This window comes from Plectropomus leopardus, chromosome 8, assembly GCF_026936395.1.
Source record: "Plectropomus leopardus strain MGB_pleo_1.0 chromosome 8, ASM2693639v1, whole genome shotgun sequence".
Taxonomy (NCBI): Eukaryota; Metazoa; Chordata; class Actinopteri; order Perciformes; family Serranidae; genus Plectropomus; species Plectropomus leopardus.
The window spans coordinates 14,272,532-14,287,704 of NC_142183.1; the positions used below are offsets into that span (position 1 = coordinate 14,272,532).

The following is a 15,173-nucleotide window of genomic DNA, read 5'->3' on the forward strand; positions in this document are numbered from 1 at the left end:
AGCCAGTGTTTGCAGAGCTAATGAGTCCACTGGGTTTGTGCGAGTAGTGGTTTGAGACAGAACTGCTGAGACAACAGAAAAAAACAGAGGAGAAGCTGGACAGCCAGGGCTATTAAATATTTAACACCTCAGTATGTGGTCAATCATAAACCTTCTCTCTGTCAGGGACTGAATTTTTAGCAACAAAACACGGATCTTCAGCGAGCCCGGGAGCTCAGCAAAACAGAATTCTTGCTTGTTGCGAATGAAGGCGTTACAGGAGGCTACAGATCAGTTTACAGTGAGGCTGCACAAGAAAACACACTGATGCAGAGAACCACATCTGAGAGGCTCACAAATATCCAACACTCTTTTAAAACCGTGGTTTATCACATAAATGCAATGGCAATGGTTGAGATGAGACTACAAATTAGAGATGAAACAATTAAAATCAACTATTTAAACAACTGATTGATCATTTTGGCAATATTTTTATGCAAAAATACCAAATATTTGCTGGTTGAAGCTAATCAAATGTGAGGATTTTACAGATTTCTTTGTCACACATGATTGGGACTGAAAATATTTAGGTTCTGGGTAGTTGTGTGTATAAATCAAGAAATTTCAGTGCATCATCTTGTGTTCTGTTTCTGTGTTTCCGCTGTTTTCTTATTTTCCATCGACTAAATGCTAAATCTATGAATCATGAAAATAACTGCCAGACCAATCAATAAAGAAAATGATTGTTACTTGCAGCCCTATGCTAAAAATACCAAGATGAATCAACATGTCCTTGATTATTCGATAAATTGTTTGATCTATAATTAGTTTTAAAAAAAAAATCCATCTCAGGTTCCCAGAGCCCCAGCTGACATCTTGGGGCGTTTTATTTAGTCCCAAACCAGAAAGACATTCGCCTGGTAACACCATCCTGATGACACTGTTGTTTCACAGACAGCTGAGCTCACACTGTCAGGATGGTTTTACCAGACTAGAAAGATATTTGGTTCACAATCACAGAGGACAATGGAAACCAGAAAATATTAACGTCTGAAAAGGATTTTGATATTCTTTCTCAAAAACAGACTGAAGCAAATGTGTCTACTATCAAAACAGCTTCATATTAATTTTCGGTCATGACTAATTGTTTGATTTACTGATTATCGCAGTTCTGAAGTTGGATAATGTTGGATAAAATAACTCACTAGAGGGTCATATAGAAGGGCGTAACTTTGGTTTCAATAATGGGGGGGTCTGAGGGTCCTCCCTCTACAAAAACAGTGAGCAACTTGAATCCCATTTCCTGCAGTTTTATAGATTTAGAGACAACCTGGTAATTATTAAGTTGGTCATCATGCTAAATTCTGTCAGGATAGTAAAAATAGCTAAATATACAGGGGGGGATTTTGTAGTATAGGAGCAAAAAGCAGCCACTTGATTCTCATTTTCAGCCAGAATCTGACAGCTAGCTAGCATATATGCAATAGCATGTTAACCCTTTAAAACATGAGCAAATTAGCTTGATTTCTTCAAAAAAAATGAAGGAAAAAAGTAACTTAACAAGAAATGGCCCCAAAATTAGCAAGAAAATAGTAAAGAGCAAGAAAATTACCTGAGAATAAACACCAATAAAAGTACAAAATCCAAAAAAATGTGCTGAAAAAAATTTAATAAAATATTTTTTTTCTGTACCACAGTTTTAAACATATACTTTTAAGAATTAAAAATACAACAGCATTTTTTCCTTTTTGTGATGATATCTAATAATCTCCCCAAAGCTAATTTTCAAGTAATTTCCTTGTCACTTTTTCTTGCAATTTTTTGGACATTTTTTTTGCCAAGTTGCTCATTGCTTTTTCCATATTTTTTTTCATAAGAAATCAAGTCCCAGTTTTTTTGAATGCTTAGTCCGAGCACAGCACAATAAAAACTAAAATATATGTATATGACTTTTTAATGTTTAAATTAAAAATATATGTTTTTGAAAGTGGCTGGACACAAGCAGGACAGTGTGAAAATGTCCCCTAAGTACATTAAGAAATCCTGTGAATCTGTGGTCTGGGAGGGGGACACAAGAGCCTTAAAGTGACTTATGAGCACTTTCTGGAACAAATCCTATCATGTCATTAGGAGTCAGACACAGGAAATGAACTCACTCGAAGGCGAAGAAGAGAGAGCAGGTCCCGACGATGAGGAACAGGGTCAGGTAGAAGACTCCCTTCTGCCGGGCCATCATCACCCGTCCGTCGCAGCAAAACGTGTTTTTCCCCGGCAGCTTCTCCCATTTTCGCACCTTTCGTGTAATCATCACCGCCGACATGGTGTCCTCTCCTCAGATCCGTCCTCCTCAGTCCTTCTTTGGGTTAATGTCAGCTGTTAAACTGTGAAACGATTCAGACAATAAACTGGTGTCTCTCACAAACAGGGTTCAGTCAATGTGGCAGTCCACTGGCAAAACAAACACACGACTTACTCAGGAATGATACAGATTTCTGCACAGTGCGATGATTGTAAAGCATTTTCTTATTAAAGTGTCGCAGTCACATCATCAGTGTTTTCTAATCCATTATTATTCCCAGTTTCCCGTCTGTACTGCAGCATGTCATTCCCACAGTTCCACGCTGCTCCAACACCGACAATCTCAATCCTGTCACCAGCCAATATAAAAAATAAAAATCAAAAACAAAATATTAGAAATTCATCCAAACGCTTGCTGCAGATGTTTCCCAGCTGTAGACGGTAAATCCAGCCGCGGTTGTTGCATTGGGAGCGCGGACCTTGACCGATTGACATTCATATCATATCGATAAATCATAAATGATCGTACGCGCGTTCACAGACATTAGACTGCGACCATGCTGCTGGATGTTCGTGTATTAAAAATTAAAAATAAAAGCCTTCAGAAATTAGAAATAACCGCCTGTATGGACGCAAACGTGTAAAGCTGTTTGATGCTTTTTTCCCCCTGCAGGATGCCAGCCCTCGGTTTTAGTCAATGGCAGCAGGAAACACGCCTAGATTGAAATGTCTAATCTTAAAGGGGCAGGACAGGTAAAACAAAAATGAACAAAGGACACAGATGAAGGTCCTATTAAGATCACATTAATATGCTGAATTGCTCTGCTGTAGTATTACCCAGGGGAGGAGACTGTGAAGGAGTGTATTCAGGAAGATAATTGGTTATAGACACCAGATGCATTAATCCCTCAGGTGTTGCTCTGTGTGATTAAAGGCTGCAGAGAGCAGAGGTAAACACTGCAGAGCTGCTCACAATCACTGCTCACTGAAACCACCAGAAAATAACACACGGACACTTTTTTCAACCTGTGTAACATCATTCTTGTGTTTCTTGCTATTTTTATTTATTGATTTATTGAGTCCAACTTTATTGAACATGTATTCTTTGTTTTGAATATCTATGGTGTGTTTTATATTTTTGAAGCGTGCTCAGTGGCGTTCCTAAACTCTGCGGGGCCCGAGGCAAAGAAGTCCATCAGTGTCCATGTGACTGGGCTGACGATGACGCCTAATGTTGTATGTTTAGCTGCATTTACACTGCAGGAATATCACAGTTATGTCACCTTCTGTTCTGTATACAACATCCAGTTGCATAAAGGGGGAACAGAGTGGTCTTCTCTCTGAGCCGGGAAAGGACATAATAACAGTGCCGTAACGACGTTGTTGTAAAACGTAAAGCTGCAAAGACGTGACCATGAGTAACTCGGGTGCAGTGTTTTTAAGACATGTTTTTTTTTTCCAAAAGATTATTTTGAGGACATTTTTATGTTTGCAACCTTCCAGGAAAATTTAAAAAGCAGCTTTAGCTATTAGCGCCTAATATGAAGCAGAACAGCGGCTGTAAATGTGTGCAAACTGGGACAACAGTAGATGGGTTTCCATTAACCCTAATGGAAACACCTCAATTACCAAAAAAACTCCCATTTATCACAAAAATGTTTTACGCTATTATAATTCTAATCATTATTACTATTACCATCATCATTATTATTAATATAGTTATTATTATAGCTAATCCAGACTCTAAACAAGTGGACACATGATGAAGTGACATTTTCATTTCCGAGTCATTTCAAACAAGTCTTCCTGTAGAAAACAAATGTCTTCAAAATTGTCTACAATTGTCTACAAAATTCTGGTAAAAGATGTGCAACTCTCACATATATATATCTATATATATATATATATATTTATATATATATGTATGTATGTAATATTTATCAGTTCAAATCTTTGCAAGAGTTATTTCATATGATTAATGATGATAAAATTATGTTATTTGCATTTGTATGAAAGTATTGGGTTACAGCTTACCGTATCTGGCATAAAATTGATACAAAGGCCTCTAACATAAATGCGAGGGCTCTATCAAATATAGAAGTTTCTTCTGGTTAATGAACATTTGTAAGGTCATATAATGATAACAGAAGGTTATCATTACTGATCGTGTATTAAGGATATCTATTCTTAAACAGAAGTCCCTTTTTCTCATTCAGCTGCCACTGCAGTCACAAAGGAATCTGTATTTATTTCAGCCTTTAGCCTTTTCATAACTGCTGTAAGTGTAAATTGTGCATGAACTTATGATTTAAAGTCTGTGGTTATGTTTTCGTGGCTAGTAATAATAATGAATTTTACAGAGACCATACAAGCTGTATTAAAGGCCCCGCTAAATCACTTTGGGTGAAGACATAAAAAGTGATGACTGTTCAGTGTCGGCTCAGCTCAGTAATACGGCCATTACAGCCTCCTTGTTGCTACACAGAGGCAGAAGACTGCACTTTATCAGACGCACAGAGCAGGGCTCGACCATAACCGACCCCGAGAGTGAACCAAACATCCTTCACTCTCAGTCCGCCCTGAAGTTACGGACCAGAGGTGGAAAAGCTCCTGCACGACTCCATCAGTCAGGATCCCTGCTGTTTTTTCTCTGCTCCAGAGGAGCACATTACTAATACATGAGCTGTCAGATGTTCCTTTGACCAACCTGCCAACTCAAATGTACTCATGACTGCAGACTTCTAAAAGTCAGAATTTCAAATCTGGTGCCATTTTTCATCACATGCGGTGAAATCTGAGAGGGTGAAGTGGTTTGATCTTACTGCGAGCAGAAGATTGAGGATATGACTGATCTAACATGCAGCAGACAGATGAGACATAACTTCAGTTATCCCGGGGAAATTGTTGTGAAGCAGTTGCAATGTAAAGTAGGAAAGAGTACAAAAATAAAACATTAATAATGGTAAAATATCAATAAAATATGCAGATAACTTTATCCTCAAAAAGGAAAATGGTTTGCAACATGGTTTGCTTACCAGTGCCACCTCTACAATAGCTAACCACTAACACTGACAAACTAACACGTACTCCAAAAGGCACGAGTGTAGCTCAGGAGTCAATCAATCAACAATCAATTACCTCTAAGAACAAGACCAAACAGACAAAACTTTTACAAAAAATGCACCCAGTATCAACGACAACATGTCAGCAAATCTATTTGCATACATTTGCATCAACGCAAAACCAGCAAAAATGTATTAGATATAGAGAAAGTATGTTATTCAACTCAGCATTCTGGGAACACGGAGACTTTAAGCCTGTTTAACCTCACCTCAATTTTGATTATTCGTAAGGAAAAATAAATAAAGGGACTGTACATTATTTATGAGAGGGACAGGAGTGCAAACAAGGGAAATGCCCTCTGGATAGTTCTTTAAGCACTGAGGAAGGAGTTTGTTTTTTTCCTTTGGCTGAGGCCATGAGAGCAAATTTAAACAGGCTTCGGTTTGTCTTTCACAATGTACTGTTTGATTAACACAATACTGCTTTATCAAGTGAGATCGTTTTGCATTTATTTCAATTCAAGCCACAATGGCAGGACAATCATACAGTTTGTAGACATGCACCAAGTAGAAACTACGAGGGTGAAACTCGTGTGTTTTCATAGACAGCCTGTAAACAAACAAACTCATGTTTACCTAACACCAGATATTTTTTCCTGAAAGGCAGCAGAAAGGAACAAAGCATGAAGTCGACAGCTCAGGCTGCTGCTTATAGGAATGCTCGAAAGTTAAACCCCAGCCACCCTCCACTCTGATAAACAGAGTACAGTCCGTATTTGTTTCTGTTTGTTTGTTTTGTTTTTGTTTTGTTTTTGGGTTTTTTTATGTGTATCCTCTGAAGTCTGGAAGTCAGGGTTCCTGCAGCTTAAGGCGAGGTGGATTTAAGACTTTAAGAGTTTTTTTAGTTAGATAGGATAAGAAAACACTTTATTCATCCCTGAAAGGAAAATTCGGGTGTCCAGCAGCTCAAGTTACAATACAATACACTTAAAATGCAAATCTTATAAATACAATGGAATATAAATAAACCCCCAGAATTAAGTTTAAGACCAATTTATTAACAACCAAAATTGTAGGACAATTTTATTTTAACCAAATGTTTATTGTATTATAAAACAAGGACATTCTTGTCCAGTAAAAAAAAAGTTTGATTATCTACATCAGATGTTAAAAAACACATGGAAGACAATGAACATATTATATCATCATGATAGTGTGCATTTGGTTTACCAACAGAAGTGGGAAATATCGGACATTTCTAGCTGTTTTTCTGTGAAATTCTGGGTGTTTCTTAATCTGCAAAAGAGATCCCACTGCCTGGATTTCCATCATGACAAGTTTAAGAAAAGGAATTTATTTAAAAAATAAATACATAAATCATGTCATCAATTATTGAGATTTTATGTTCAGAAAAAAAAAAACAATGAATAAAATCTAACTTCCCATGTCTGAAACCTTTAAAACTTTTGAAAGATTAATTTAAGTCACTTTTAATACCAATTAAGGCCTTTTTTTTTTTTTTAAATTAATGAATCCGGTGCCCTTTAAGACTTTTTAAGTATCCACAGGAACCCTGGGAAGTGTAGTACCAAATCACTAGGGTGATCCTTAAATTTCATTATGGTACATAAAAGACAACAGCATCGTGATCTGAGGGACAAACAGTTATAAAAAAGTAGGCCTAGCAAAGCACAAAAAAATACATTAACTAAAAAAACCTCTTATCCTTATGGCAGATATTCCTTTGATTTCTCTGCCTGTGGCTGTGTGCCTCAGTGAGGATTTTTTTCCCTGTTTTACACAACTTAAAAATGTTTTGTAACGTTACCTTATTAACCCTTTAAAACCTGAGCAAAGAGGCTTGATTTCTTTCTTGAGCAACAAAAGAATAAATGACCCATAGATTAGCAAAATAAAAAAGCAAAAAGTGAAAATACCTGTAAAATCTTGCTAATTTTTTTTCATCCATTATAATATTTTCCCCTCGTTTTTTTCCTTTTTTCCCCTCGACATTACCCTTAGATTTTTCAAAAATACTTTTCTAATCTACTAATTTCTTGCAATTTGTGGGACATTTCTTATCAAGTTGCTCGTTGTTTTTTTCCACGTGTTTTTGAAAGAAGTTGCACTTATTTGCTCAAGGTTCAAAGGTGTAAATACTTGTGAAAGGCGTCTGAATGCAGCACAAGGAAAGTGACTGTTATGCTAATGCTGCATGGTAATGTGATATTACGTGTTACGGACTTACATAGACTGGTTTTATGCTTTATTTACTGGTGCAACTGATACATCTAGATGGCAAAGGATAAGATTTGCCTTTACTTTGCTGCACTTAAACGTTTTATTGTTCTCAAGTGTGTGAATTAGCTAACTCACCCTGTTGTGTTTGAGCCGTTTGTCTCCATCTATCGACGTCGTCGAGCAAATGTCCAAACTGCCACTGATTTGTTCCTTCTTTTAAAGTTACAAGAAGTTTGTCGTTCTCTAACAAAACTGTAGTATAAAGAAAGAAATGTATCCGTCGACTATTCACTAAAAATAATCCTCTTTAGCTTCAGAGAAGCTAAAACCGCGGCGGTCACATTTACGATATTAGCTCGCCGCTAGCATTCAAAGCTATGACACGTCCGTCCTGCATTATGGTCCGACAGGAAACACGCGTTGTGTTGTTGTTTTGCACCAACTGGTTACTTGTTATTTTGGTTGTAAGCTAAATTAGCGCTCTTGATTTGTAAAAACTTAAAAACAGTGGATTTGTTTGTTTGCTCGTCAATGGACGGTGTGCCTTGCCTTCGTGTGTCGCAGTGTTATGCACAACAGTTCAGGTAATCAGACATATAAAGAGTGCTGCTGAAGCTAAGTTAGCAAGTTAGCATTTAGCATCGGAAGCAAGAGACCAAGAGACATGGTTTGATTATGAAGTTATAAATATGTTTTCTATGGCTGCCTGTATTTTAAACTCTTATTTTTTCAACATGAAGACAGTGCATAAAACACACAGCACATCAGACTTGTTTACAATAATATTCACATGTTGATCTATACCGCATATTTTTTTCTGTCTATATTCATCATAATAAATAACATTACATCTTTAATGGTGATGTTATTTTCCAAAGTACACCTGACAGATCAGCATACAACCCATAATTTACCATTTATAATCCAATGACAAGAGCACAGGAAATGTAAATATATGTCATTTTTTAAATCTTTTGGGCGTTTAGTTTGTTTGTTTGTTTTCTGTACATATCTTATTATTATTTCTGTTATTTTATTTTATTCTATGTTAAGTGCCTTCCTTTGTACATATACATTTGCATTATTTTGCCCTTTTTAACAAATATTCCATTCAGTTGCTGCTGTCTTATTTGCTGCTGCAACAAAACAATTTCCTATTCTATTCTATATAATACTACCATTGGGAAAAGGTACAAGGTAGTTTTATTTGTCATATTTAAAATATAGTTTTAAAAATTGAATTAAATTTTCTTAGTCATCATGCTACATCTTTTGGAGTCAAAGGAGGAGGATGAAAAAAAAAAGTTGAAATATAATAATAATAATAATAATAATAATAAAAAACTGAAAAAAGAAAAAAAAACAGCTGCATGTATTAATGTTAATAATCATTTTGATTAATCTTTTATTACTTTAAAATGTCATATCTTACAGGAAACATCTTCAGTCCAAAGGAGCTCTGGACTTAAGTTTGTCTTTACTGAAAGACTCAGGTGGGACGGTCCTCTTGCCCATTTTACCATCCCATCTGCCACAACTTGATCTGCAGTCTCTTAGAACCACGGTGGCTTCAGACAGTGTTTGTGAAATAGTTTGGAGTCAGGTAATTAAAGCTGAGCTTCACTTAAGTACAATTAGTAACACAATACTAGACGGCAGCAATTAAGTTGTTTTTTTGTTTTTTCTCATGTATCTGCCGGTCTCTTGTTTTCACTAAAGTCTCCTCTGCAGTCAAAGAAGAAGAATGGACAGACGAGTGGTAATAAACTAGAGAAAAACCTCCAGGAGCTGTTGGCGTGTAACAACGAAAGATGGACGGAGGAGCTGAGGGATGACCTCCCTCGCAGCTTCCAGAGACATGGAGATCTAGTCCTGCTGGGAGACAACTGCTTCTCCCTGCAACTCTGGAAGAAAATTGGTACTGTTCTCAATCTTAAGCCCACTTTTCTGTAGTGCTTAGTGTGCAAAATATTCAAAGAGGACATTTACTAATTGTTTTTTTTACTCTGTTTTTAGAAGAACAGCTATGGAGTGCAGTGGCAAAAGGATTGGGCGCAAAACGTCTGGCAAAGATGAGTCGGATATCCAGGGATGGATTCAGGTCTCCCATGGTGACGATGCTCTTAGGAGAGAACAGCTGGGTCAAACATGTAGACAACAGAATTACGTGAGTCTCACTCCTGTTCAATCAGAGTATTTTATCTTTGGCACATGAATGAAAAAAAAAGAGAATCACATATTTGTACTTGTCTTCACGTTTGATTTAGGTATGAGTTTGATGTCACTAAGTGCATGTTCTCAGCCGGAAACATAACAGAGAAGCTGCGTGTGGCTGGATTTGACTGCAGAGGGGAGACGGTGGTGGATTTGTACGCAGGTGGGAAAACTGTGACAATGTGTGACAGGTTCTAACATCAATAAAGACACAGATTAAATATGTTTTTACTTAAGCATCACCAAAAGGAGACTATTAAATACATGTACTCTATATTATTCAGCCTATACTAAGGATGTTTTAGTGGAAATCTGTGATGAATTTAGTGTTTAGTTCAGGTTTAAGTGTTAATCCTGAGCCATCATTTTACTTTCTTCACTTATAATTAAACATAATTTGAATGGTTAAAGTATCGCCACTATATTTTTGTCAGGTATTGGATACTTCACTCTGCCATATCTGGTCCACGCCGGGGCCAGTTATGTTCACGCCTGTGAGTGGAGCCCTAACGCAGTGGAGGCTTTGCAGAAAAACCTCGTGGCAAACGGGGTGTCCGACCGCTGCACAGTTCACCATGGAGACAACAGACAAGTAAGATTTTCATATGCATAACATGCTGCTCATTTTACACATGGTACAATAGTAGCTCAGTCTTAATTACATTTTTTCATGGTGGGTGCACCCCAGTGGTTAGTGGTAGATCACATCTTTATGTTGTCTGTAACTGCACTCAAGAAAATTAACAACTGACAGAAGTTGTATTGTATAAAACAAGAGGACATTAATGTAGAATTTAAAAGGGAATTGTTATTTTTACACTTCGATATTAACCCTTTAAAATAGATTTTATGTCATGAAATTTGAATTAGATCAACATAAACATAGAAATTTGTGGTTATCTGAAGTCTGGGTGCAGCAGAAAGTGGGTCAGCAAAGTCATGTTTTGTTTTTGTTTTGCTTAGTTTTCCTCTTTATAAATTCCAGTCCAATTATAAGCACTTTTCTGGCATTACGGTTGTGATGCTGTATCTCAAATTGCACAATGTTGTGTCGGTTTTAAAATCCCACTGGCTGTCCTTTTTATCTGTATCTCCTCTACAGAGTACCAAATATTTCACAGGTGAAACTGCTGCAAAGTCATGGCTCCTAGATATTTTGTACACTGTCTGTAGCTTTAAAAATTAGCTGTGTTACAAGAATAATAAAATCATGTTACAAATTTACACCAGTGTCTAGAAAACAGAATTTAATTGACAGTATTTAAGAGTTGTTTTATTTTAATTTGTCCCAGCTGCAGCTGTGTGACATTGCTGACAGGGTGAACCTGGGTCTCATACCGAGCTCTGAGGACGGCTGGCCCGTCGCCTGTCGACTACTGAAGAGAAAAACCGGTGGCATTTTGCACATTCACCAGAACGTTACCTCACCGTTACCGAGCGCGTCGGCTATTCCAGCAATCAATGATGCCACCTCGAGGGCTTCTGGGAAGGCAGCTGACAGAGAGGCGTGGCAGGTCTGGGCTGATGACACAGCAAACCGCATCGCCTCACTTTTAAAGGACATCACTGGTGCTCGGTGGATAACAAACGTCCAGCACATTGAACATGTGAAGTCGTATGCACCTCATGTTCACCATGTTGTGCTGGACTTAAAGTGCAGACCGTCCTGAGTGAGACACTGAGTGGACACAGAGACATTTAACATTAAAGTGTGCCTCAGTTTGGAGAAGAAAAAAAGCAACTGTACAATCCAAAAGTTTCCAGTGCAATCAGCCGGTCTGTTTAATAGTCTCATCTGCTGCAGTGTTTCAATAAACCTTTATTTATCCAGGGCAGGTTCACTGACAACAAACACTGTTTTCATAGAAACACCCTTCCTCGCACTCATGCAAATTTAATCCCGTTTGTGACAACAACCACAGCCTTATCTGTTGGCCACGGGACAACAGAAGTGTATTAAGGTGCCTTGCTAAAGGGCACTGCTGTGTTATACTCACTGAATTTCCCTGCTGTGTTTGACGACTACGTCCTTTATGGTTGACTGGAATGGAAAACTGTAGTCTGAGACATGACTCACATCACTGTGATGGTAATTACAGGAACACTCAAACTTACAAACTCCAACATTATGATTGATTAAACTGCAGGATTCATTATTTGCAATAAATTTAAAGGTTAACCTCCAGAATTTGCTAAAACCTAATTTTCATCTTCAATCCATAGGTGGTTGCTACTAGTAATGCATATGTTGCAGTTTAAAAAAAAAAATTAGTTATCTTAAAAACTTGAATGTACTAAACTGCCATGTCTGTATATCATTTTAACGTTAGGAGGAATAGCTAGTTTTTGCAAAAACACTTGCAAATACTACTAACCTGGTGAAATGTACTGAGAGACAGAAAAAAAAGACTACTGAGGGGTTTGCTGGGAAGAAGCCAAGCGGTCCAAAATATCAATGTGTATGTGTGCTGGAGCCTCAGTAAGAAGTGATTGGGAAGTCTGTCATATAATTTCAAAGAGATGCAAAGCAAATGTAAAATGACAACAAAAAGAAGCAAAATGACTTAAAAGAGACATAATTATCACTAAGATGCAAAAATGACAACAAAAATGATCCCTAAGCAGCTACAAAGAGATGCAAAACAACTGAAAAACCAGGATAGAGACACAAAATGCAAAATGACTACAAAGGCACCCAAAATTACAGCTACGATGCAAAATGCATGTTAAGAAAGCCAAAATGACCACAAAGAATTGCAAAATGTCCACAAAGACACTAAAGCAAAATAACTGCAAAACCAAGACAAAAGATTCAAAATAACTTTAAAGAGGCATTAATGTCTGCAACAAGATGCATAATTACTGCAAAATGGCATATTATGGCCAAATAAAGACACAAATCTACTGCAAAGAGACACAAAACAGCCCCAAAGACATACAAAACCACTTCATAGAGATTTTAAATGGCCACATACAAATACAATAACATGTAAAATGGCCACTAAGAATGACTGTGCAGAGACACAAGGTGACTACAAAGAGTCAAAAAAAAATATGACGAGACACAAAATGATGGCGATGTTGTCATCAGGCGTCAGTGCCTCAAGTGACAGTATTTGTGTTTCTTTCAGTCTGGGGGTGTGGCTCTGATGTAGAGGAGGTAAAGGAGCTTTTTCATGTCTGTGTCTGATTGTTCCAAAATCCATTCATGAATACAGATGTTTTCATACAGCGGGGAGGAGCATGGAAATGATGTGAATCATATGACACTGCCTTCAAAGTCAGCAGATATGAACCTGATTGAACAGCTGCGGGAGATTTTGGACCCAAATAAGGGAAAGTCTTCTGGATGAATGGTGTTCATCCTTTCAGTGGACGGCACCGACGCTGTTCGTTATGTTACACGTTACTGAGACAGTTAATGTTGTTTTTCTCATCACCCATATTGTATCTGTTGTGGAGGTAACGAGAGGTGAAAGCACACATTTTGTCTTTGTCTTTTTTTGTGAGTAATGGCGTATGAGTTTCCTCTTAAGTGTAGTATTAATCATATAAAACACAAAGTCAGCAGAAAGATCCAGGGTCACCACTGACCATCCTCAGTCAAGCTTAACTCAGTCTGTGAATACATGGAGGCACCTGGTGCTGCACGTTTAAATGGTAGAGACTGAAACAGCAGAGCCGTTATCCATAATAAACCTGATAATTATCATCAGCAAATCAGGTGTTTCAGTCATAGACATAATATATAAATATCTTCATTAAGTAGGAGTGTTTGTGTTGATTTAGACCACACAAGAAATGATATGAATGCATCCAATTTGGGAGAAAAGACATCTCATTCTGACCTCTTAGATAACAGACATCTGTTGCAAGTCAGGCAACCACTGCAGGTGAAAATAAATTTTTCATGGTTAATTTTGAGATTTTGGGCTTTTTTTGCCTCCGTAACATGCCTTCTTTCAGCCAAATGGAAATTAAACTTCCAAAATACAGATTTATGTTTTTATATTAAGTCATATTTCTATTTAGGAAATGCATGCAAAGAGAAAATATTTAATCAGATACTGCATAATTTGCCTTTTTAAAAATACAATTTCAAAAACCTTGCATCACTAAAAAGTAATTGTGATAATGCAAATAATCAACTGTTTCATTGTGATATCTTTTAGTTACATTTTTCTACCCTGGTGTCTTATTTTTGTATAAAAATGTATGGAATATATCAATAGAAATCTTTATGCAGTTTTCTTGAAATTATGTTTTTCTTATACTCTGAGCCAAAAATCTCAATTTCAGTAGCACCTACCTACACACACACACACACACACACACACACACACACACACACACACACACACACACACACACACACACACACACACACACACACACACACACACACACACACACACACACACACACACCCCAAACTTTCCTATTTTGTTCCTGTCTATATTCTTAAGGTTTTTACAGGGAAGTTGCCCTTATGTATATATCACTCATAGCTTGATGCCTGCAACATTTAATTCCTAAAAACATGGTGAAAAATAGATTTTTTTAAATGGCGATTGTCATTATTTTCGGTTTTATGGCACGATACAACAAATTGAAACAAGAATTTTGAGCCTGGCTTTGTGCAATGTTTAGATTTATGTTCTGGAAATTTCTGGAAGTTTCATTGTGATATCTATAAGTTGAAGTTTGTACCCTAGTGTCTTTTTTTTTAAATACACCAAACTTTCCAGTTTTATTTCTACATATATTCTTAAGGGTTTTAAACAGGGGTTTATTTATATATATATATATATATATATATATATATATATATATATATATATATATATCACATTCTATAACATTATATTTATTCCTAAAAACATGGTGAAAGAAATTTTATTTTTTAATGGCTGTTGACAGCATTTTCTAGTTATAATAAAAGAAATATTCAATATTCTCTAAAAAAAAAAAACAACAACAAAAAAAAAAAAGTTTGACACACAGTAAAACGAGGATTTTTAACCTGCCCTCAATGTTTCTGTACTGAAAATATACGTTAAGAATCGAAAATTTAATTAAACAGCGCCTGATTTGCATACTTAGACATAACATTTCAGAAAACTTGTAATACAAGAACCATCGCCTTAATGTAAGAAATCCGCTGGGGAATTTTCATGGTAATTTCTATTTTTATTTTTATCCCTATGCACCTGCAGTGTCTGCCCCTAAAACCAGCGTGTCTTTACAAGCTGTTTCTTTTAGGCTGAGTCATCATTTGTATGCTAATGTGTTCATCCGTGACTTTGCATATACGCCTTGACAATAAACAATAGCATGCACTATAATAATGGGGAACTTCATAAACGCATTAGAAACACA

The 15,173-nt window shown here is 36.8% G+C and overlaps 2 protein-coding genes across 3 annotated transcripts in view; one reads left to right on the forward strand and one right to left on the reverse strand.

Annotated features, from left to right (window-relative positions):
- zdhhc9 (zDHHC palmitoyltransferase 9) overlaps positions 1–7,855 on the reverse strand; it is a 42,319-nt gene extending 34,464 nt beyond the window's left edge. Inside the window, exons 1-2 of one of the 2 annotated variants that reach the window (XM_042493657.2) lie at positions 7,716–7,855; positions 2,136–2,360 (exon numbers count right to left, since the gene is read on the reverse strand). In XM_042493657.2, the coding sequence (XP_042349591.1) occupies positions 2,136–2,299 (164 nt within the window). In that variant the 5' untranslated portion in view covers positions 2,300–2,360; positions 7,716–7,855. Of the gene's footprint in view, positions 1–2,135; positions 2,361–2,452; positions 3,006–7,715 lie in introns of those variants that run through there. The other variant, XM_042493655.2, reaches the window with a different exon arrangement.
- A 170-nt stretch (positions 7,856–8,025) lies between these two features.
- On the forward strand, positions 8,026–11,622 carry tyw2 (tRNA wybutosine-synthesizing protein 2). Its single transcript, XM_042493379.2, has 7 exons — positions 8,026–8,164; positions 9,015–9,183; positions 9,300–9,498; positions 9,597–9,747; positions 9,848–9,957; positions 10,229–10,386; positions 11,087–11,622. Exons 1-7 carry the CDS (start codon positions 8,112–8,114, stop codon positions 11,462–11,464), a joined length of 1,218 nt encoding a protein of 405 aa, XP_042349313.2. The 5' UTR covers positions 8,026–8,111; the 3' UTR covers positions 11,465–11,622.
- Positions 11,623–15,173: the final 3,551 nt, after the last annotated feature.